The sequence below is a fragment of the Myiozetetes cayanensis genome, unplaced genomic scaffold, assembly GCF_022539395.1.
Source record: "Myiozetetes cayanensis isolate MyiCay16 unplaced genomic scaffold, myiCay2020 scf6-25, whole genome shotgun sequence".
Lineage (NCBI taxonomy): Eukaryota > Metazoa > Chordata > Aves > Passeriformes > Tyrannidae > Myiozetetes > Myiozetetes cayanensis.
The window spans coordinates 14,887,760-14,911,530 of record NW_026087853.1 but is presented as its reverse complement, the minus strand read 5'-3'; the positions used below and the strand labels follow the sequence as shown (position 1 = coordinate 14,911,530).

The 23,771-nt window shown below is 35.7% G+C and overlaps 1 protein-coding gene across 4 annotated transcripts in view; it reads right to left on the bottom strand.

Moving 5' to 3' along the window:
• Window positions 1-6,701: 6,701 nt before the first annotated feature.
• Window positions 6,702-23,771, bottom strand: part of RPS6KA5 (ribosomal protein S6 kinase A5) — a 76,018-nt gene continuing 58,948 nt past the window's right edge. For 3 of the 4 annotated variants that reach the window (XM_050335564.1, XM_050335566.1, XM_050335567.1), the window contains 9 exons: window positions 22,574-22,735; window positions 21,232-21,357; window positions 20,369-20,502; window positions 17,165-17,258; window positions 15,768-15,938; window positions 12,102-12,293; window positions 11,352-11,511; window positions 10,182-10,345; window positions 6,702-9,209 (listed from right to left, as the gene is read on the bottom strand). In XM_050335564.1, coding sequence (XP_050191521.1) covers window positions 8,970-9,209; window positions 10,182-10,345; window positions 11,352-11,511; window positions 12,102-12,293; window positions 15,768-15,938; window positions 17,165-17,258; window positions 20,369-20,502; window positions 21,232-21,357; window positions 22,574-22,735 — 1,443 coding nt within the window. In that variant the 3' untranslated portion in view covers window positions 6,702-8,969. The remainder of the gene's footprint in view (window positions 9,210-10,181; window positions 10,346-11,351; window positions 11,512-12,101; window positions 12,294-15,767; window positions 15,939-17,164; window positions 17,259-20,368; window positions 20,503-21,231; window positions 21,358-22,573; window positions 22,736-23,771) is intronic. The other variant, XM_050335565.1, reaches the window with a different exon arrangement.

Sequence of the window (23,771 nt, the reverse complement as noted above, 5' to 3'; positions counted from 1 at the left end):
TCCACACACACTACCAAAACCTGGCCATGCAAACCCAGTACACACCCTGATATGGTCCTCATACTCATACTGCTCGTAACCTGGAAATAAACCTGATAAAGCAGCTTTCTGCACCAGTAACTCCACACAGAACTATGAGAAACAGACGTGATGGGGGTTTAAACTGATGAAAATGTTAAAGTGAACATAAACTGACTTAAATAAATTAGCATTTTAATCTCTACTAAGATCTTAAACACTCTATAACAAGGAATCAGAAAAATCAATTCAAAGAGTACTTGCATTTTTAAAGGTAACATATTCCACTGAATATACAATGCTCAAAACCCAGATGAGGGAAAAAAACCCACAACAAACCAAACCTGCAAGCAAACTTACTGGGTTTTATTCTAGACTGAGTTCAGTGTCCAGAATAGTATTCTGGATTTTAAAAACTAATACTTATGTATTTTTGGAAAGATACCACCTTTTTGCCTTTAAGTAGGCCTCTACTTTTCAACACAGAAAGTAAGCCAAGTATCATTTTAAAATATTTCTTAAGGGTAAAAATACGATACCTATTACATGTTAGGAAATGAGAAAACTAGATCATAGTAAACATGTACCTTTGTAAATCTGAACAGTTTCTTTATCTAGCAAAGCAATAGTGGCAGCTCTACTCTCTGTAGAACAATTGTTTGATTTCCTTACATTACTGGCTAAAATCACACTTAGAGCAGTTCCTGTCTACACAGAAATCAACAATTGTTTCAAACTGCACTTCTGTGACCACTTAAAAGATGAAGTGTTTCCCACATTGAAGTTACTGAGTGCAGCAGAGTTACATCTCTTCTTCAGTTCCAGAGATCAAACCCTTTAAATAAATTTAAATAGAATGAAAATTTTGAATTTTGAATTTTTCTTCTTTTTTTCCCCCAATGTTCCTTGCTACTCATTAGTAATAAAAATATTTGCATTTATTAATAAACACCAGTATTTTCTCCACTGCTGTTTAAATATCCGAGACAAACAAATATGGTTAAATCTGAAGCATCTACAGTGTCATACAGTGTTCAAACATGTTGGTTGTTGCTGTCAATATGAGCAGTTAAACTACTTGCCAGCTCCACTGCCAGACCACCAGAGGGAGTCGAAAACTATATATAACTTCTGAAAGTTTCTAAAACTGTACGTAGCTTAAAACATCAACAGAAAATACTGTATGCTGTGAGTACTACGACAAATGAGTAAGGAAGTTGCTGAGGATAATGAAGAAATTCCAGCAGTATCATCAGTTCATTACTATCCAGAGGCAAGAAAACGTTGGTGACAGAGACAAAGGAGTGTTCAGCAGCTATTTTTGTTCTGTTTTGAAAAGAATGAAAATCATACATTTAAAATAGATTTTTCAATGGAGTTAATAACTGGAAAGAAGTCTTTAAAAAAACCCAACAGATTCAGAATTAGCACAAAAAAAGTTCTAAACAAAGGGTGGTCCCCTTTGGTCTCATCATGTGCCTTTGAACAGGTCATGGAACACCAGGGGCTTCCTGAGGACACTGGGCTCGTGCCAAAGGAAGGTGGAGGACAGTGGTAAAATGCAGTGTGCCCAGCCTGATGTGACACTAATAGAAAAACCAAGAAATTTGCATACAAGGCTACATAATTATGTTCCAAAAGCAAGGTCCTTAGCAGAGAGGGGAGAAAGAGACTTCCTAGAATTAGCCAGGGAAAATTACAAGACACCTGTACTCCCCCTGGTGAGAAGCACTAAAGAGTGGACCCAGTAAGAGGAGTGCAAGCTGCTATTTCTGCACAACAAATATGAGTTCACAGACATGCCCAATCACCAGTCTCTCTCTGCCATAATAACTGGCAGAATGAACAAAACATTTGCCTTATGTTTTGGAAATTAAACATCATGTAAAGAAAACAGCATTTACAAACATAGTAACAGAGAAAATTAGAGAAAACCCCAAAGTTGAGACCTCTACCAGATACATTTATGTAAGAAATCAGACTTTTTAAAAGCTACCACGATAATTTAGTATTTGGTTAAATACCAAAGAGGCAGTGCATACTTCAAGTCTTGATGTATCCAAAACAAGACTAGATGTTTTTCAGGTAACATGAATTAGTCAAACACAAGTTATTTGCTCCTCAGATGACTCCCTGATTTACATGTGATACAGTATGTCAGATAGGAAATCAGACAACTCCCCAAAATCCTTGCAGTGGCAGCCTACAAAACACCAGGCATCACCAAGAAGACTACTGAGGACAAAGCAGCCAACATCATTCTGCCACACTGTAAACCACGGCACACCTGCACGTGGAGGACTGGATTCAGTTCTGGTCTCATTAGCTTGACTCAGGATGACATTTCTTATGGTCTTGCAATATTCAGATGGCTTTACATACTACGACTTACTACTACTACATACTACTACTTACCTGGCTCTACTCAGCCTTTCAGAACTCTATTGCCTAACGCTTGTTCTTGTTGTGCTTGTGTCTTCCAAAATTCTCTAGAAATCAACTTTTTTTCCTTTTCATATACTCTGGTATGTCACAGCTCTTTCCTATGAAAAGTTCAACTTGGTATTGGAGGAATGATTAGGATGGAAATACAGTTCATTTAAAATACAATAACATGATCAAAGAAGCCTCCAAAAGGTCTAGCACTTCTCTGAAACCACAGAACAGATAATTTCCAATCCACTTCACTGCCCTGGAGATCATTGTGCCTATCAGCACAGACAAGGTAAGAATAGAACATGTGCTTTTTTTAGCTGCTTGATAAAAACTAGAGTAGAAAGCAATAGTGTTGCTGTGACTACAGATGGATGGGGATGGATGTGAACTATCCTTCTTTGGAGTTTATCTATCCTCAGCTCACAAACATGATTCACAAACAAAGCTTCTGGGGAATAACTACCAGCTTTCAGCCTCTTAATGCTCCTGCTGGATCCAAGTACAGGCTCTTCAAAATCTGAAATTCCTCATCTGTAGGACAAAGCCGGTTTCTCCTGCATGCTGCTGACCTGACCCTACTTCAAATCCTAAAAGACAAATCAGCCAGCTAGATCTGGCATCTTGTTCAGAGTATATTTAGATCCAAGTCTGAAAGTAATATTTGAGTTTGTATCTTTTGGGTTGCCCTCATAACCTCTAGCCAGCCTTCCCCCCGCCCCCAAATATTTTCTTCTTTTTTTTTTTTTTTTTTTTTTTTAACTTTTAAAACTGCTCTTTTATATTTCTAACACTATTCATTCTGTTTATCAAATATGTCACCTCGAGAGTGTCTTCACAGGGGAGGTGCTCCAGTGTTCTTATCAACTTCATGGCCCTCCTCTAGACTTGCTCCAGAAGAACCCTATCCTCATGCATTTTCTGAACATTAGGCAAAATAAAGCATCGCAATTACTTCTCTTGCTTTTTGGTAAACTCCTGCTACAAGGTTTTGCACTTTGATGATGTGACAAAGCATTTCAGAGATGTGCATATTTTTTAGAAACCAAATCTGTGATTTGTTGATAACTGGAATACAGTGAATTAAGGAAATCAATGTCCGTGTTGCCACCTTCGCATGCGAAAATGACACAGTTTCCAAGAAAAAAAAGTTGTCAGGGTAATCTCTGGGGTTTTTATTCTAAAAGAGTTTAAATTAAATGTGGAGGCCATTGCTTCTTTAAAAGCAATGGTACGCGACCAGAATATCCTGTAAATTACAGTGGGACAAAGCACTCAGCATTCCCTTCTTCCATTTCTTTCCCTCTCCTCATTCCCTGCCCACACTGACACAAGTAATAGCACACCCTGTTCCACTTACTGCAAATTAGCACAGCCTGCTCCTTTATAACCAGCTGTCAAAATCTGTCACCAATTCATTTTTGCATTCACAACTGCAAAGGTAAAGGTAGAAATTAGAGATGATCTATACTACTGGGACTTCAGCAAAAATTTTTATCTGACAAGAAACAATTTTGCAGGTTTCTTCCCCTATTAGTGAAAGTGGTCAGTAAAGATATCTGTAAGCATCAAAATTTGCTGCAGGAGCATCTTAATAAGACTGTCAAGATTGAAAGCCAATGCCAAGTTTTTATTAATTTCTGCCATCTAGAGGTAGGTTAGGATTAAAGGCCTGTTCTCACTTTGGTGTTAAAGCAGATCTCAAGTTTTCCTTTTAACCTGACAGCTTTAACACTGAACTAAGTGACCTGCCATGACTGCACAGCAATGGGACTGACATGGTGATACATACTAAGCAGAACAGTATTAACACTTGAACTTAGAAGTAGCAGAGATATAGCACCTTGAGCTCTAATTTCTACCATCTCTCTACAATGAAGACATCACCAGCCCGTGGGATCCTGTTCCCTCAAGCAGGCATAGCTTCAACAGAGTAACTATTATGTACAGCTGAGTTATTTATTTAAAGGATGAAAACTCATTAAGGAGACACCTGAGAAAAGCTTTGAGGTATTTGCTGCTTTTGTGAATTAATTTAGTTTCTCTTCTGTACTGTATATTGATTTGAAAGGAAAAAAAGCAAGTGTAGTGTTACTAATGAGTCAGCTACTACAGACAGTACAATGACAATATTGCCTAGTCACCTCTGGCAGCACGAGTGAGAGACAAATCTTGGGCAGTGTTCCTTCTTTCCACCATTGTCCTTAAATACAACTTCCCTCCTCTCTTCTCACTTTGATAAACTCCAATGACTTTATACTTGGACACTTTTTTAGCATAGCTGAATTTGTCACACAAAATCACACCCATAACTTATGTAAAATGTACTTGATTAGATGTAGATGTAACACCAAATATCAGTAACATATATTTATATTTGGAACTGGTTACCTTTCCAAGCAGACTTCCTTTGGTTATTCACAAGGCTCAACCCTAAATCTTAGATTTTCTCCTACTTAAAAAAATAAACCTTTGGTCACATTGATATTTACAAAAAAAGCCCCAAGGAAAATCAGATGAACATAAATGAGATGCCAATTTTATGACTTGATGCCGGATTTGTCAACAAATACCTCTGTATTATTAAGAAAATGGCAACAAATTTGCAATCAGTTTGCAGTTTCATTTGATTCAGGTTTTTAGCAGTTCCTGAGCAATTAAAGAAGAGTTCTGTTTTCCTTTCCTTTATTACTGGCATTTCAAAAGAAGTTAGCAGACTTCTCCATAAATTTTTGAATACAAGGAGATTGGTTGCCAATATTTAAAAGCAATTTTATGTGTGCATAGTGTGAATTGCTTTCTACCACTGAATAATATTAGTCAGACCAGCCCATAATATCTCCTCTACCTAAACACTTATAATTGTTTCCCAGGCTCCATTTCTAACACAGAGAACATAAAGGTTGTCAAAATATATGGATTTTCTTCAAATTTACATTACTGCAGGTCTCCTGCACTTCCCCGTTTTGCAGCTTCTGGGCAGCGCAAACAAGACTGCTCCAGCTGGCCCATGGAACTGAAAGCATTGCTTTATTTACTAGTGCAGACCACAAGAATCAGTCTAAGTTTTCTTTTCTACATAGGTGTTCTGAGCATTCAGAATTTACTGAATGAGTGATACATAAAAATGCAGGATGGCAGGCGAGAGCTAGTCAACAGCTCTGCACCTCTTATATTTTTATAGAATCCAGTGCCCTGTGGGTCAAAGACCAAACTGAGAAGTGCAGACAAAGACCAAAGCACTTCTTATCTCTTTACAGCAAAAACAGACATGTTATTTTTTGTTCTTTCAATCCAGAATTTTCCATCAACTGAAGGAAGGCAATGTCATGTTTTACAATGTAAAAAAAATGAATGCTGAGAAAGACTGTTATTTATGAGTCAAAGAATGAAGACCTATCAACTTAGTAAAAATACCTGGAATGACACTTGAGACATAACAAAAAATTTCAGTATGATAAGCTAATGTTATAAAGATAAACACATGTGTGTGGACACACACACATACTCAGTGACTGCAGAGTTAGGAAACGTTTTTATGCTGGACAACTGGCAATAAAGCTTGCAATTCAGTGTCAGTGATTACTACACGCACATGGAGATAGCCAGGGGAGAAATTTACCTCTGAAAACATCTTTCCAGAAGCCTCTCACCTCTGATTTCCCGTAACATTCTTCCTCTTCTGTGGTAGCCCCATTGTCTGTCCTTCCAAATCTGTGTGAGTCCAGAACTCATTTTTAAATATAAGTTCTCTCAAACAAAGCATATTACTTTAAATTGAGACTTAGACATGTAATACAGCATGTATGTACATGCATGCACATAATACATGCTTATATTAAAAATATAAGTAGGTTGTGCAACACTTCATTACAATCAATAAACATATATCATCATTCCATGAATATTTCCTGCCAGGAATTATTCTGTTCTCAGATGACAGAGGGAACACAGCTCTGCAGGGATCATTATCTTGTTCAGAAAAGTAGCCATGGAAAAGGGCCGAGCCAGTTTGAAGGCTCAATCCACTCTGATGCAATACTGGACTTCTGTGTCACAGTATTACAAATCCACTTGGAATCCGAAAGTTTCTTACATTTAAATGAAATAAAACCAAGACAGCTTTTTGTTGTCCTCACCCTGAAGAAAACAAATTCCAAGAACTCCTCCAAGTGCAATCTTTACAAGCAACCTGTTCTCCAATGTCCCGATTCACTTGTGCTGTCTGCGTAACAAGCATTAATGGTGGATTGTTCGTTGTATTTACAGCAAGTTTATTGGGGAGAGGGGAAGTACTCTTTTACAAATGAGCCATGTTCACTATTGAGATTACTTCCAAAGAGAGCATTCAGAAAGCAAACCTGAATATATTACATTGACAATTATTTTTCAATACTTTAACATCGGCCATTTAAAACTGGTTGTGTTATTAGCACATATACTGATCTTTAAATACACTACTTCTACATAAACAGTGCAAATCTCAATATTCACATCAACCTGAAATTAATGCTGCAATTACTGTTGACATTCACATCAAGAAAGTAGTAAACTATTTCACATGAGCAATTCCAAAACCTCAGAATGCCATTATTAATATTAAAGAAACACAGAACAAACATGTTGGGCTACAAAGCCTTGTTTTGATACACACAATCCCTGTAAACATGGATGTATTGTATTTGTCAATACTGATATCTGATACAATTCTATAAATAAAACCACTGATATAAACAATTCCTATAACCTTTTTTTTTTTTGCATAGGGTTTGGATTAAGGTTACTTTAAGATAGAGCCAGCTGTTAACAAAATCCTCTAGTCAATTAGTCTTCTGTCACAGAAATTTAGGCATATGACAAGGAGCCCCTCTGACTTCAGTGGAAACTTACACATGTAAGCATTTGCAAAACTGAAGTCATCTTTAGCACTTAAGTTACTTCTGGTCATTGAGAATACAAGCTATAAAAGAGCTCTCCATAAATTTATAAAATATACTGATTTAAAAGTTTATGCTGATGTTTCTGTAAGTCACATTTATGATTCCAAACAGTTATGTACATACTATACTATCACAGTAGGAAATACTTCACTGTAGTACACCACAGTGAACAAGTTGTGAAGCACAGTGTTCAATATAATTTCCCTTTAGTATTCCCAGTGCATAAGTTGTTAACATCTACACTACACAAGGTGCCCAGGTCTAGTATTTGTTATATACAATGTAAAAGCGAGATAGAAAGAGCTTTGCATTTTGAAGTAAGGAATGAAAACAGTGGGTAATATACAGGGATTCACTCCTGCAAAGTACAGAATTCTCCTTCACGATGACCACAACCACCAAATATGGTGGATTTCAGGTCATTCAACCCAGTAAATCAGTGCTCAGCACCCTTGTAGGAAAAGAGATCTGAGTGCACTTTATTCTAAAACATCTCCTTTAGATGTTATAAAGTGCAAAAAATAAAACATATATTCTAATATTTTACAGTTACTATTAAACTGTCATATTTGCACAATGCAAAATTCAAATAACTTGGTATGCATTTTGTATGGACCCTATAATAACAGGTGTTGAAACTGGTGCTTTTGCATCTTAAAAAAAATCTTAGTATTTTAAAGTTATTGTGTAAATATAAAAAGAAAATATAAATTATAATTAATTCTTGAAATAGATATTTTAACATGTGACCATTTTCCAAAGCACTGAATATGAAATTTAATTTTCTCTTATAGAATTATATTTTAGAATCTGTAAAGTCTTTTAGAAGTTAATAACTTCAAAAAAAAATTGTATCACAGTACTAGACATCTCACATTAGACATCTTTTACCCTAGATTTATTTAAAAAAATAAATTACTTAAAAAAAAAATCTAAGACTTGTATTCTCAGTTGTTTAGAATGAGATATGTAGAGTTATTTTTTAAAACAAAATACAGAGCTCCATAACTCTTCATTTTGATATTAAAATTCAAAGAAATGGGATAGAATGTAACCACAAATTTAAAAGGTCTTTAAGTACTATACTGCTTTGGTGCATTGTACCAATGATTCTTTACATGCATGAAGAATCAAATTCTATAACATTGTTCACAGAGCTGGGTAAAAGCAGAAGATCCAAAAGTTCTTTATATGTTACAGAGCTTTCCTTTCTTTGAACAGTGGGGAAAAAACTGGGGGGAAGATTCTGACACTGAGAAACAGTCTTCTTCCAAGCTGTACCACAAGCAGCATAGCTCCTTACCTTGAGCTGGACTGCACATTAGTAATTTAGCCCTAAGAGAATAGAATGTTGTTTGTATAATAGTATTATACGATATCCAGTGATACCAAACTTAATGCTAAAAAGAAATGTATTGAAATACAAAGCTAAAAAGGTATGACTGAAATACATTTCTAAAGCAATGGACGTTCCTGTAGCAGCCTGTAAGCCACAGGGAGGAAGGGTGGGAGGAGAAAATGTAGGTACTACCAAGTTTATAACCACTTAAATCTTCAAGAGAGAATAATCTCCACTTTTCAGTCAGAGAACTGGAAGATGGTTTCCGGGTTATTGCTCTCTGCAGGGTTTGTGGGCTGCAATGTCTTTGTAGGTGTAGTTTTACCATGAGAATGAGAGGAAGAAGAATGTGAACTTTCACTGGAGCTGCTACGTGTCTCTGTGCTTGTACTTGTTTTTTTCATTTTCCTTCTTTTTGCAAGAGGTGCCTTGTCAACATTCTGGAGACAAAATCCTTCCCTTTTGTACTTGTTAAAGGCCTGTTTAAAAATAAAAGGTAATTCTAAACTTTTCAAGAGGTTTAAGACGTTCTATGCCTTATCACTTATTATAAATGTTCCATGGTAAGTCACAAGATAAATGACAGTTTCTTCATAGAGCCCTACTAGTTCCTATGGTAGCTGTAACAATAATTTTACTAGCCTTTACAGGTATGAAAGAGCCAATACATAACATTATTAATTGATATCTTTCCCTCCTTGTTCTTTTTAATTTATAAGTATTTTTTACTGAGCCTTAACCTATTTAAGACTACATTTTCAGAAACAACACTGTTAAATTACAGTTTTTCTTTCAGCCCAAATTATGTTGCATTATCAGGACCTCTCCAAGTAGCAATTACTTCCTTTTTGTCTCCTTCCTTAAAAGTATCCACAAACGTTTCAGGATAAATCTGCTCAATTTTGGCTTATTCTCTGCAGAAGGTATAATGAGAATCAACAATATGTTTGTATAATACAGCTGCAGTTCAAATGGTTTTAGTAAATATACAACAGTAGACAAACAAGTCCATTAAAAAAGCATCTATGATATAAAAAACACGAACTACACAGGTTCCAGAAATTTTACTTCAAATTTTTAACCTTAAGAATAAAAAGTCAAACAGTTTCTTCAGTTAAATATAAAGTTTCTTCTCTTTTTTTCATAAAAGTTTGAAGACCTTTTAATAGATTTCTCTTAGAAACAAAATATTTTTAATAGCTGTTTCATGAACAGCTGTCCTCAGTTCCCGAGTCCTCATGAATATAAATATCTTCAAGAAATTTATTTTTGTTTCATCATTTATATTTTCATGGACTCCAGAGATGTTACATATCAAGGAAAAAAATCCAGCTATAAGTAAACACTGAATTTTAAGGACAGATATGTCTTGTTATTAACAGCAAACATACATGAATCCAGATTACACATTAGAAAATATAGCATATGACATAAAATTTCTTAGAACTTACATGAAAAGTGGCTTTGACATATGTGTGCACTGCAGCTCCTGAAGAGCCTAAGTTATCAGGAGTCATTAGAGGGTTGGATGACAGCTGGCTGCCGTCCTGAAGCCATTCATTGTATCTCAGGCTGGACATTTTAATTCTTTTGTTTGGATCCACTGTTAGAAGTCCTAATAGAAACATATTACATTCTTTTGAACTGTGATCTGTTTATCTTCATTTAATAGAAAATGCAAATATTTATTAAGAAAATCTCATACATTGCTTTGATAAGTAACTAACGTCAATATTTGTCCTAGGTATGCCAATATTTATCCTAGATAAGGTTCACACAATGTTAGACTATCATCCTCTCCAGAAGAACCATTAAACACAAGAAACTGATATTTAACTCTTTGATAAGTCGCATCTCTTTTCACATCAACTCAGAACTACAAAATGATTTCTTCACTTAAAACCTGGCTGGGACGAAGTTCAAGAGAGTAAGCCTCAGATTCCCTGAATACTCCACTGAGGTCTGAATCTGGAAATCCCTACATTTTTGGCAGAAAAATTCCTTACAAGCCTACTTTTATAGAAATTCAGAACCCCATCTAAGTAGAATTAGGATTGGTGTCCAGCTCACGCTGAAAACACAATTAGATGCTCAAAAGCTAATGGGGAACCAAAAGCATGGCAAATGTGAATGAAGCAGCTCAGAAATACAGTAAATACTCCTGGCACCTGAATTAAAATATAAGCAAAGGAAAAAATACAGTAATAAATTAACTTTCTGCAAAAGCTCAGCTTTTAAGACAATTATCTCATAAGCTGTTTTGGTTTTTTAGAAAAGCAAAAATGACATAAAAGAAAAACTCTGCTTTAAAGTATGTTTTTAAACAGCGAGTTCACTTTTTCTGAAGCTCTCCAGTTCCTTCTAACTCTACTTATCTTCCTATCAGCATCTCATCACATTAGAAAGCTCTGCTGGGTGTACAAGCAATTTGTAGTGCATTCTGATGTGTCCCCCTCAGCCCATAGTTTTCATTAGGGGTCAGTACACAGCTGTAGCTCTGGATACTGCTCTGATGGGTTGACACTCTGCTGCTGATTCCAGCAACCAGGTATTGTATGGTTCTCTAATTTTACCTTTTGAGACAGAAATATAAGGTACATGAAATATTTGTGAATACATACCTCGAATGAGCTCTTTAGCCTCTTCAGAAACATTTTTCCAAGCTTCTCCTTCAAAGGAAAATTCTCCCTTTTTAATTTTCTTCATAATTTCCAATGCACTGGTACATGTTAAACTTCTGTCTTGAGACTGAAATGGTACCTGTCCTGATAGCATTGTGTACTGTCATGACAACAAAAGCAGCATTAACAAACACAGTATATTTATGGACAACGCTATTACTAGATATGGAGGGCTGTTGTTTGCATCACCAGAGCTATGCAATAAAACCTGGACTGGCGTAACTTCAAGGCTATAGAAAACTTGAAATTTGCAAGATTTTCTCTGGAGTCCTTGTTAGAAAAAATACTTGTATGTTTCAAGAAGCTATGAACAACACATATTTCTACCCCACTGTAATTAATTTTCTGTCAATCAGGATGCAGATTGATTCCTTCTCTGAACTGAAACTGTAAAAAGATTATATGGATGCCTGTAAAATCTCCTAACAAGAATATCTCTTTTTGAGAACTGGACTGTATCAAGTAACTTTTCCATTCCCAGAACTGTTAAATCTAATTTGCTACTTAAGAAAAGAAATCTCCACCCCTAGAAAACATCTGCCTCTGGAACCTATTATTTTTGCGGTAATATTTTCAACCTTGCTTGAATTCGGCAGGTACCCAATTTACGTCTGAAATCATGTCATATCCTTTCCATTTTAACAAAAAATAAATACAAGCAATAAAGTTATAGTTAAAAATCTCACTTACCAAAATGACTCCCAAACTCCACAGATCACAAGACTCATCATAACCATTGTGATTCAAGAGCTCTGGGGCAGCATAATGAAGAGTAAAACATGGAGTCTTCAGAGGCTGATTATCAGGTGGTTTTAAACGAGCAAAGCCAAAATCAATTATTTTTATTTCTGAATTATCAGTTTCATCTGTAAATAGTAAATTCTGAAAAGCAAAGACAAAATCAATGCCAACACTGGGTAGAAAATTGATTATCATTATTTTTCTACATTTATTACTACAGAAAACTTGCCATTATCTACAGGAAAGGGGAACTGGGAGACACTGCGAGAAAAAAAAGGAAGAGTAGAAATAACGGTACTCTGGGCTGTAAGAAAATGCGATGTGTTTATCTGCATCCTGCATACCTGCAAGTCAGGGCAGTTCTGCCTGAGATTATTAATGAAAATTAATATGTAGCAGAGAACAGTGGAGAAAAGGATTCAGGGAACACTGACAAGAAAAAAAGCAAAGACATCAAAATGTCTGGAGATGGAGAAGTGCCTTCTTCCTCAAACAAAAGATATTTTCTTAAGCTCCCCCTTTATTCTGGCATGTTGTGAATGATAGCTTTCTTATGGGGGAGACTCCTGTTGCATGTCTTATCTTGTGACTGAATAGTCTTTGGTCCTCAAGTGGTAACACACTGAAGCCACATTGCCATGAGCACAATAAAGCAAATGAGCAACTTGAAAGTGAAGGATAGTGGTAATAAAGTGCCCCTTGGGATAAAGTAGTGGTGTAAAGGGCCCCAATAGCTCAGCAATTGTACCAAGAGGTGCCTGGCATGGATGGCAAAGTCAGTACAGAGATGTGTTGTGGAAGTGACGTGGGACCAACAGCATTCAAGCACTGAAGGTCACACAACAGTCAACCTCAAACCTCCTCCTTACACCAAGGTAAAGGGACACTGGTACAGTAGTCCCTGAGAATTCCAGCTTTACAGACTGGAATGTGACACCTTGGACTTGAAGACAGATGGGTTGTTATCTGTTTGGAAGATTTAAGACAATCTGCTTCTTTTTTTCCCGAGTATTTATATTTGTCAAGAAAGACACAAGAATGAAGCTAAGTCTTAGAAGAACTGAGGCCAAGACAAATTAAAAATTAATTCTACTCCTCCCTTCAACTTCTGAGAGAAGAGCATAATTTTGCTATTGCCTTTACTGTTTAATCTAAATGCTAAAATGCTAAGAAATGCTAAAAAAAAAGTCTCAGTATTATAAATCCTACAGCCCTATCTAATTTTGTAATACAAGAGGTGAATGACTTACACAAAGTAATTTCATTTCAAACTCATTAACAAGGGTAAAAAAAATGATTGCTAGACTGCCAGCAGATCAATAAGGAGAACCAGAGAGCATTCATTATGGACAAAAGAAAATAGCTTCTACAAAACAGTATTTTAGTATTTTTCCATTTTGTACTGCTGTTATAGCACATTCAGAAAAGTCAGTTTTTAATTTTAAAATGTGTAAAATGGATCTGAAGGAAGCCTAGTTTCAGCAAAAATATTAATACAACAAGGATGAGTGAGTAATATAATTGCACTTTTTCTATGATGCTGTTATATAGTCAACAAGTAAATAAAGAATGAGTAACAACGGGTTAAAAAGATCTTCTTTCTTAAGATAAAAATGAAATTTGCTATGCAGAGAAAGGTACAGTCCAAGTGTCTTAAGTTGGGTTCAGATTTCCCTGTTGATTAAGTATTTTTCACAACCCCTCCACTTTCGTATTTACAGCTATATTCCAAATACAGTTTAAGGATATATAAGCAATACTATCTCTGTCTTGTTAGGTTTTATTCTAATACCTCTAAAACCCACCTTACATATTAATGATCACTTCACAGAAACAGTTCTCAAATCCTCTACTGAGAGGCTTGAAATGGTCACATATGCTACACAAATTCTTTATTCCTATGAATTCTCTACTTTCTATCCAGCACTTTTGCTCTGTTTTGCAGAACAATATATGTGATCAAATTATTACTGCTAAACAGAAGAGTTTTCCAGTTCATGCAATTAAAAAGTTTCATCCTTAGTTACATTTAACCTGTCATATTTTTAAAAACAGATTTATCAGTAGCTCGTTAGATGTCAAAGTTGAACATCAAACAAATCTGACTGCAATTCTCAGAAAAGAAACAGAAATTCCTATATAGGTTTTTACAGAAAGGTACACTGACCATATCTATATTGGGAAGCCTGCCTATCTCCTACTAAATTCATGCTGGAATCTAAAATAGTAACTTTCAAAACAACAAGCAGGAAGGAGGCAGTAAGTTAAGTCCAACTTTGTGGAGGCCATGGATTCTGCAAGCTGTTTGCTAACCCTTCATCACTTGGACTTCCGAGACTTCTGTTCTTGAATATAATGTAGAACTGAAGACTGCCTAATTTACCATGCAACTGAAGCTCTGTTTTATTCTGCTTTTCTATTTAAGATGGTATTGAGACTAAAACAATGAGAATAGAATAGCAAAAGTGTTTTTTGGGTTTTGCCCTTTTAATAATTACTTGTTTCAAAAGCTGTTTTCTTTCCCTGATGATGTGACTCTTGAGGAAAGTTTCTCTGATGACTTTTCAACTCACACATTAGAATTTCACAATAGCTCCCCTTTGTTTAACTGTTTACTTAAAACACGAGCTTCTTTCAAACTCATATATTTTGGATTGATTTTCAAAAATAGTTTAAATACCAACACCTAGCAGACTTTTTTATCTGTTGAATTGGAATTACTACAAAATACTAAGTTATATAGCAGAAGGTACGTTACAAAATGATAAAATATCAGCAGGTATGGTGGATTATTTTTTAACTCTAGCTACAAAAGGAGTAGCTATTTCCTGAGGTATAATGACTGTAATCACCTATACAATATAACATCCTTACTGGATGAACTAACATCAATCTACACTATTCTCAGGCTCGAGAAAACTAACACATATCCAAGGCCATTGCTGGTAAAAAAAAAAAAAAAAAACAAGAAAAAACTGGGTCCAGGAAGCAGAACAAAGCCAGTGGTCAACCTCACCATAGTAAAGAGAATTGTCTGGAAAGCAAGATGCTGCTGCACAATAAAAATATCAGAACAAGTAATTATTGAAAAACAGATATTAAAAAATGTTTCTTTTGGGAAATGACTGAACTCACTGAAATCAAATCACACATCTTTATTAGCTGACTGCATTACTCTGTGGTTCATTTTGTGCTTAACTGGAACAGAAGACAGTACAAGGGTGTCAGTTACATCCAAAAGAAGCCTCGCTGAGGGAATTAAGGTCAAACCAAAGGTGAAAATGTACACGGAAAGTATCCAAGCAACCTAGCTCTCTGCTTATGAACTGCTTCATACAGTAAATATACACTAGTAAAAATGGTCCCCAAATAGGTGAAGAATGTTTTTGAATAATTTAAGAGTATAGATTGCTTACAGAACTAAACACGTTTCCTAACAGTTACTTTTACCCATGAGCAGAAGAACATCTACAGAATTTACCAAGCAAAAGCGGTAACATTTTATTAAAAAAACAAAAGTAGAAAACCGTAATAAAAGCTGGAGAAACAGAGACACATCACATTCCAGATGTTTAATAACTTATTGTCTTCACATATATATGTAAGTCACTATACCTCAGGTTTCAGATCTCTGTGGACTACTCCTACATCGTGCATGTGGCTCACTGCTGAAACAAGTCTGCGCATGATGTGACTGGCTTCAGTCTCACTGAAATGTTTCTTTTTCTGAATACGCTCAAGCAATTCTCCTCCCTTCAGCAGTTCCATTACTAGAAATGTGTGAAGCTGAAACAATAAAGAAAAATACAGCACGTTAGAAATTTCACGTCACGAACCAACATTCATTCAAGAGCTAGGTGCTAATCTGACAGGTTCTCCATGTCCGAAGAAATAACACTACTGCTTGCAGCAATTTGGAAGACCAAAAACAAACACCAAGTTGCATCTCAGATGCACCTTCCCCTTCAGTCTCATTGAGACTGAAGTATGACAATGTCTTCCCCATATTTATTTAGAAAAACACAATGCCATCAGCTACATTTGTAGAGAGACGAAATGGCTTTACTTAGGCCAACAAATAAAGCTGGAAAAAGCTTTGCCCTTTAGCCTGTTCTGATGCAGGGATACGTATCTATTAATATGCATAAGGAGCTAACCATCTAATGTTAATTAAATAATTTAAAAGCACCATGAAACTTTACTGTGAAATCCTCTCAGCTCATTTTAGAAGTGGTCCACATGACCTCTCTGCTGCTCCTTGTATAAATAGCATGAGAAGGACAGACTGGGATAGGTGGAGAGGCAAGAGAACTCACATTCCATTACAGAATCACAGATTAGAATCACAAAGTAGTTTAGGTAAGAAGGGAGCTCTACAGGACATCCGGTCCAAAACCCCAGCTGAAACCAGAGCCAACTTCCAATTCAGATCAAATTATGATTTATTACATGTTGTGGAGTCTGCATCCCATTAAGGAAAAAGACAATTACAGTACCTAAATAAACTGATCTTAATGTATTTTCAAACAGATGCTTTACTTTCAAAACTGGTAATTTGGCAAGCTATTTATTTACATCCATTGAGTTACTAATATGTAAAAAAAAAAAAAAAAATGCTAGCTATATAATCTTCATATGCATGATTTCCAAATCAATTCAGCAATACTGTTTTAAAATTTATGACAAGCCTAGGGGAAAGGTGATTAAACACCTCAGTATAACAGATATGAAACTGTGCCACAAATATACTGTATGATGACTCACAAAGACAACCAAGGCCAGAACCCCAAAGAGAATCCAAGACTAATTTTTCTGCACACTTTTTTGATTTGCTAGAGTAACTGCAAGATTGCTTGAATGCAGAACTTCAGCTTCATCTTCTATACTGACTAGACAAAAGCCCTAGGAAAAAAGTTGCCTTCACAGTTACAGTATGCTTAACTTTTAAAAGCTCTTGGGAAAACACATGGCAATGTGTTTGGTAGGTGCTGATTACAGTTTCTTCAAAATACCTGGTCATGAAAAACTTCATGTAACTTCACTACATTTGGGTGTCCTTCGCAGAGTTTCAGGGCTGTTATTTCTCTCTGGGTGTTGGCTTCCATTCTAGAAAAATTGAGCAGTCATTTTGTACCCATTTTATTAAGAAAGTTGCACATTCAAAGCGTTAGAGCCATTTTTAATTGCTTTAATACAATTAAAGGCATATTCAAAGTAAGCTGAGAACACTTGCCACATAACTTTGCAATTTAGGATATTAAAAAACCACAGCGAAATCAAACAATGTTTTTAATGCAATTGCAACTTGCTACAGCAAAAGCTAATGTGATGTTATAGAATATTTTCTATCTAAAACAAACCTTTCCCTTAGTCCAGGGAAATTTGACTTCACCTATGTTGCTACAAAGATTTGTTAGTTCACCTTTATCTTGGCCAAATCATTTTCCATTCTTAAAGGAGACAAGTACTTCCAAAGTGGTATGGAAACTATGAGCTCTACTAGGAAAAAAGAGTAACATCATCTATATATGAATTGTGTTATACAAGTGAACCCCTAAACAGGCCATTGCAAGAATCTGAAATGGAAGAGACAAGAAGAGACTATCTCCAGAGCAAAACTCATGGCATAAATTCTCTTTCAAGTACTGAAATCTACAGCCAAAAAAGTGAACATGGTGATCATTATAAAAACTATGTGAATGGTGACAGATCAGGACATTTTTTCCCCACTAGTTAGATATGTTGATTTATTTTTGGCAAATAATGCCTGAAAATTTTTGCCAAAACTCTCCCCAGGAAAGTCTAACCCTGTACTGACTTAAGAGAATGGCCTTATGGATAACACAGAATCTCTCTCACTACACATGTTCTTAACTTTTGGTTGCCTTTTTTCCCCCCTAATTAGGATAAGAACTATGCTGAGAATTCTGTGCAAGAGAATTCAGTTTTTCTGGAGGCTTCACATAATCAGTGAATAAACTAAGCTATTTCACCTGCATCTCTGCTGCTGAAGTTGTTTAAATTGAAAGTGGCTTCAGGTCCTTAAGAAATTAAAAAACCTGACTCACATAGTCTTTCCCCCTAAACTACTATCAGAAGGAAGTGAACCTTGGACACAGATGAAAAAGGTTCAGTATCATGAACATAAACCTTCGAAATTTGTACATGGACTTTTCTGAGTATTTCCTGCCCATAAATAGTTACCATCTCATGAAAAACAAATGGGACATTCTAAAACAGTAACTCAAGCAAGTTTACAGAGGCCCACTGTTCCACTGGTCTTCAGACACACAGATAAACCTCAAATTGTTGGCTGGAAGCCAGGTCCAGCACTACTAACAAAACAAAGCAACACAAGAGAGGAACTCTTCATCTGAGCTTTCACCTCAAGTATCATGAAAAGGTTTCCCTAGGTGTAAGATTCCCCTTTCTGGGAACATTTGGTCAGTAGGAGTGAAAGACTGACTTTGAGGCAAAGAAGTTGCTAGAAACCCATTACACTTTTCCTTTTAGCAAGATTTACTGGTGTGATCCTCAGAGAAATATTACTTACAGCTTCTTATGGTTTTTGCCCAACTATTGAGAATGTGGGTTTACTGTTTCCCTTAAATACTGCACAAACATGCTCTGACTCTGCTCACAGACTACAATCTCCCCCCCCCAAAAAAAAAATCTCTGTATACAGACCACTTCTTACCTTCATTTAGCCTGATCTATCAAGACGAAGGAGAAAGAGCACAAGAACCCATGAGTAATACCATCTAGGGACATAATTCCTTAAAGTTTAGTTCTAGGGGAAAAGCCAATACCAGCGTGCCCACTGTTCTCCCAAGACAAAATATCCATTACATAAAGACAAGATGTGAGTACTAATCTACAGCTCTGCATGTACCACAGAAAAAAATTTTGAGTGTAGACACAAGGCAGAGATTTTCATGTTAAAATATCCAATGCAGGTGTCTACTGCATACTACTTGTTCAAGGTCTCATTATAATGACTGAAATTCTAGGTAACCAATCTTACAGGGTGAACTAATTCACCATAACATACATACCTAGAGTAGGATTCAGTGGCCTAAGCATAGGAGAGCCTGGGAGATGACATCAGCCATGAAGACATCTACAAAAAGGTAGTAGTCACAAGACTGATGGGAACTGGAGAACAGAGAAGACACCAACAGATGCTAAAATGGCACTACGCAGATGTCTATGTTTAAGTTACTGAATCCCACTTCTAGTGCCAGGTCATTCCAGTCTCTCTGTAGACTCCACTAACAGTTTTAGGCAGGCCTCTATTAAATTAGTAGACTTCAGAAAAATGACTCAGACATCTACCCTTAGGTTTCTTATTCTTGAACTTATCCTATTCAAACAGCACGTGATGAAACACTAAAGTCTGGTGGACAGCTTCTTCTAGGGTCTGGAAAAACAGAGGTACAGCCAAATGTCTTGGAGAAGAGATCACTGTAAACTATCATTCCAACAGCAGAACATTTATACTTTCCCCTTCCTTCCAGAATTCTGCAACACACTGGGGACCTATTTACTAATGAACACTGCAAAATGAAGGCAAAAATCCATCTGCTTCTCAAAGAATCCTTTATCTTTATTTTTCTCCGGGCAGAAACTGAGGTATCCGTTCTGGAAGAAGACCAGTTGATACCCGTGTACAAAGCAAGTCAGCTGCCTTCATTTGGATATTCTCTTCAGAACACCCAGGAAACAAGATGCAACTTACAACTCCACAGTCTAATTCCATTTTATACACACATACACACAATTAGTTAGATCTGAGGCAACCCACACCACAGATCCCTCTTAAAAGCAGTATCCTAGGCAATCAAATGGGCTGCTTAGGAGAGGGAGCTAGCATAAGCCTACGTTCAGTTCACTTAAGTCTAAAGATAGAAAAGCCTTATACCTTACTTTGTTAGGAGCAGAATTAGGGGAAATAAAGGTAGAATACAACTAGGAACCAGAAAGGTACTTTTTAGGGTTCTTCCTGTGTCCTCCCCAACAAGAATAACATTTTGTTTCAAAAGACTCTCAGAATTTTGTAAAGGTCATAAGGATACAGTAAGTTTCTGCAGATTCATAGAACAGAAAATAATTTTAAAGTTATTTTTCTACTTCCAAAAATGTAGTGAACATTATTCTAATCCATGGGTGACAGTAAGCAAAGAAAATATTTTTATTGTCTTATAGAATATTTATACCTTTTGCTAATTATTTTTACTGCATACTCTTGGCTAGTTTTCTTGTGTAAGCACTTTCGACAAATGGAAAAACTTCCTTCTCCCAATGGTTTCTCTTTCAGATCCAGTTCATAATGATGATAAAATGGAGAGTCCTGTTAGGAAACTGTCTGTATTTAGTTTTGCAGAATACTTTTAGTATACACAGTCAAAGACAAAGAGTAAAATTTTGTGAGAATTTTTCATCTATATTTAAAACTGTTAAAGAGCTCTCTTTTTAATGAAATATATAATCTTAACTTCTATTTAAAAAAATGCATAAACATTATTCTAACAATCAAAGAGTAAAGCTCATGTTACATTACACAAACATAATCACTAAATAAATCATTACTACTACAATAGCTGAAGATACAAAATATTCAGACAAACAGGATCAAAGATGGCCATACATACATTTATCCACAAAACTAGGCACTCATTTGAAGACATCACAATAGCATGTGTTCTTATAAGGCTTCACACAACTATACACTCTTTTGGGTAAACATATCATAGAAGGAATTCTGATATAATTAATAGTTTCAAAAATATCTACAATGGTTGGCTGAATAAGAGCTATCAGGAATCATATTATTATTAATTCTATACTTGCTTCTTCTGGAAAACTAATCTGAAAAATGAGATGATTGTCTAAAGGTTAACCACTTAATAGTATCACATGCAAGTTAGATGCTTGGATCACTGGAGGAGCCATTACAGAGAACTGATAAATGAACGATGACTATTTTGTAATCTGTGGCCTAGCTTGTGATTGCTGCTTTGGGAGGTATACACAGTTCCAAGGTACACCAAATTAATTTAGTTTTTGGTATTATTATTACCTTCATCATAGCACTTCTGGCAATAGTTGTAGTTCCAGGTCGTTCGTCCCCCATATAAAACTGCAGAGGATCTACCGTAGCTGCATTGCGTTTAAACAAAATAGAAGGTGCAACGAAAGAATATCCCTATGAAATTAAAACATCAGAAAAGGGCATGGCTTGATATTGCTGCACATTAACTATCATAATACATATGAAACATTAGAAGTTTCAGAATAAATTTTTAAAGAAATCAGAATTTTCATATCACAGTACAGAAGCTAAAACTGGGTCATTGATGGTTAGGTATTACTCTGCTCAACATCAACAGCTATGTTCCTGGAATCAGTTATATGTTTCTCCATAGGTAAAGATAAAACAATAACACTACAAGAACTCTCATAATTAATGCTAATCTGGTTCAGCTTCAATTGTTTTGCAATAGTGACAAAGGCTCATACTTCAAACTAGCCAGCTTCCCAGGACGCCTTAAAGTTAAGGCATGAAATAGCTTTTATGTTGTGATGTAAGCACCAAACCATTTTAAATGGCTAAACAATATAAGCTTCATATTAATGATGTGCCCAGTTTGAGTAGAACAGCTGTGATTACCACCACAGAGTGATGACACACAAACTGCTTACTACAGTACCTACAAATCTAACAACTTCCAAAATATGATTCTGAATTAAGCTTCTCAAACATAGACAATAAAAAACAACAAAGCACAAGGAGGGGGAGAAGAGAAAGTAATCCAAACTGTTCTTCAGCTCTGCAGCTCTGGTACCAAGTTGATTGCACATGAGCTGTTTCTACCCACCCATCTGATATCGGACTGTACAGTCTAAGAAGGGATCATTCTTCCCAGCACGGAGGAGATGATAAGGAAAGCTTTGTTACTCATCTGTATACAGCAGTCTAGTAATTAAAGCACTCCTACAAAATGTGGAAGATCTGCTTTCAACTCTGCAGTTAACTCCCACTTTCCAAAGAAATACTGCAACCAGTGCATAATGGGGAAATGGGCAAACTATATGGCTGTTGTTCAAGCTGGTAGCCCAGGTTGATGGAGTCGAGATGACAAGACTCATAAGGTATGAAGAATCAATAAAGAACAGACTGACTTTAGTCCAGCATACAGGACATTCAGCTGGGAATGGAGAGACAAGGAATTTTATATTTGCAGTAGGACTATTTCCACCTTTCTCATTTTGCAATTGTTGAACAAAAAGCTCCGGGAACTGAGACGGGAAATTACAGAGTTAATTCCAAGAACTTAAAAAGTAGGAGGAAAAAAAAGCTAGTTATATGAAATTGTTCCATTAATATTTTTTTTTTAAATTAATGAGAGTTCTTAAAATACCTGAAATATTCTTTCTGAAGTCTGAGGGGTTGCTGCAGGAGAGTATGTTGGATCCATTTCTGTAAACTCTTCTGCAAAATTACTGACATCCAATTCATCTCTTATTACTGGTTTAAATGGAGCTGGTATTTTTTTGGCAGCTAAATCATCCCAATTCATATTCTAAACAAAAACCAGGAAAATAAGTTTGAATAAAATGAAAATTTAACAGAAAGAGATATTGAAAAGACAGACTTGTCCAGAAACACAATTCTAACTCCATTTGCTATTTTCCACAGGCAAACAAAAAGCCCTTAAATTATGGTCTACTAATTTGCTTAGGTAGAGCCTAGAAGTATCATACTTACTTGTATGTAGAGAGAATTCAATTTAAAAAAAACAACAATACAATTAAATTTAACAGTGGAGATGAGCCAAACAATTAGTGTGATAGCCCTTGAATTTCTTCCTCTATTTCAGAATAAACAACGTTCATATTTTTGTAAGCCACAGTACATGCATTCAGTATCTTCAACTTTTCACTGCCAATTTTTATGTTTAATTACTAATGTCAGCTTCCAGAGCCCTGAGAGCATAAGCCTCTGAATTCTTCCTTAAATGCATGGCTAGAAAGAAGAAGCATTGGTTTAGCAGTTATGAGAAAATTGCCCTGATACTGTAAAGGAGTGGAACTGAAATTAAGCCAAGATTAAAAAGTGTTGTATGAGGACAAAATGTATCTTCCAAAGCAAACAGTGAATAACGGAAGTTTAACTCTGTGTAACTTTCCTTAACTTCAGAAACACCATCAATACTTAGTTTTTTCAAAGAAAGCACACAATTTTAACCACAGTGGATGGAATAGGACAGATGCTGTGTGCAAATCCAATCTTTGTCATTGCCTGAAAGCAAATGTTAATACACTGAAAGCTGAACAGAATTAAAATTTACTAAACAAGACTAAAGATTTAACTAAGCCAAGGAAAATAGAGGAGTTTAGTGAATTTTATCAATATTCAGATTTTACAAATAATGCTAGTAGCAAACTTTCTTAAAAAAAAAAAAAAGGCAAACAAAACAAAACAAGCAAATAAAAAAAAAACACTAAAAACACAAGACAACCAATACAGACACAAAATACATACAAATAAAGACATGGATATTTTTTCTAACTTCAGTATTATTACTCATGCAATTAACATGTCTCTAAGCTATTCTG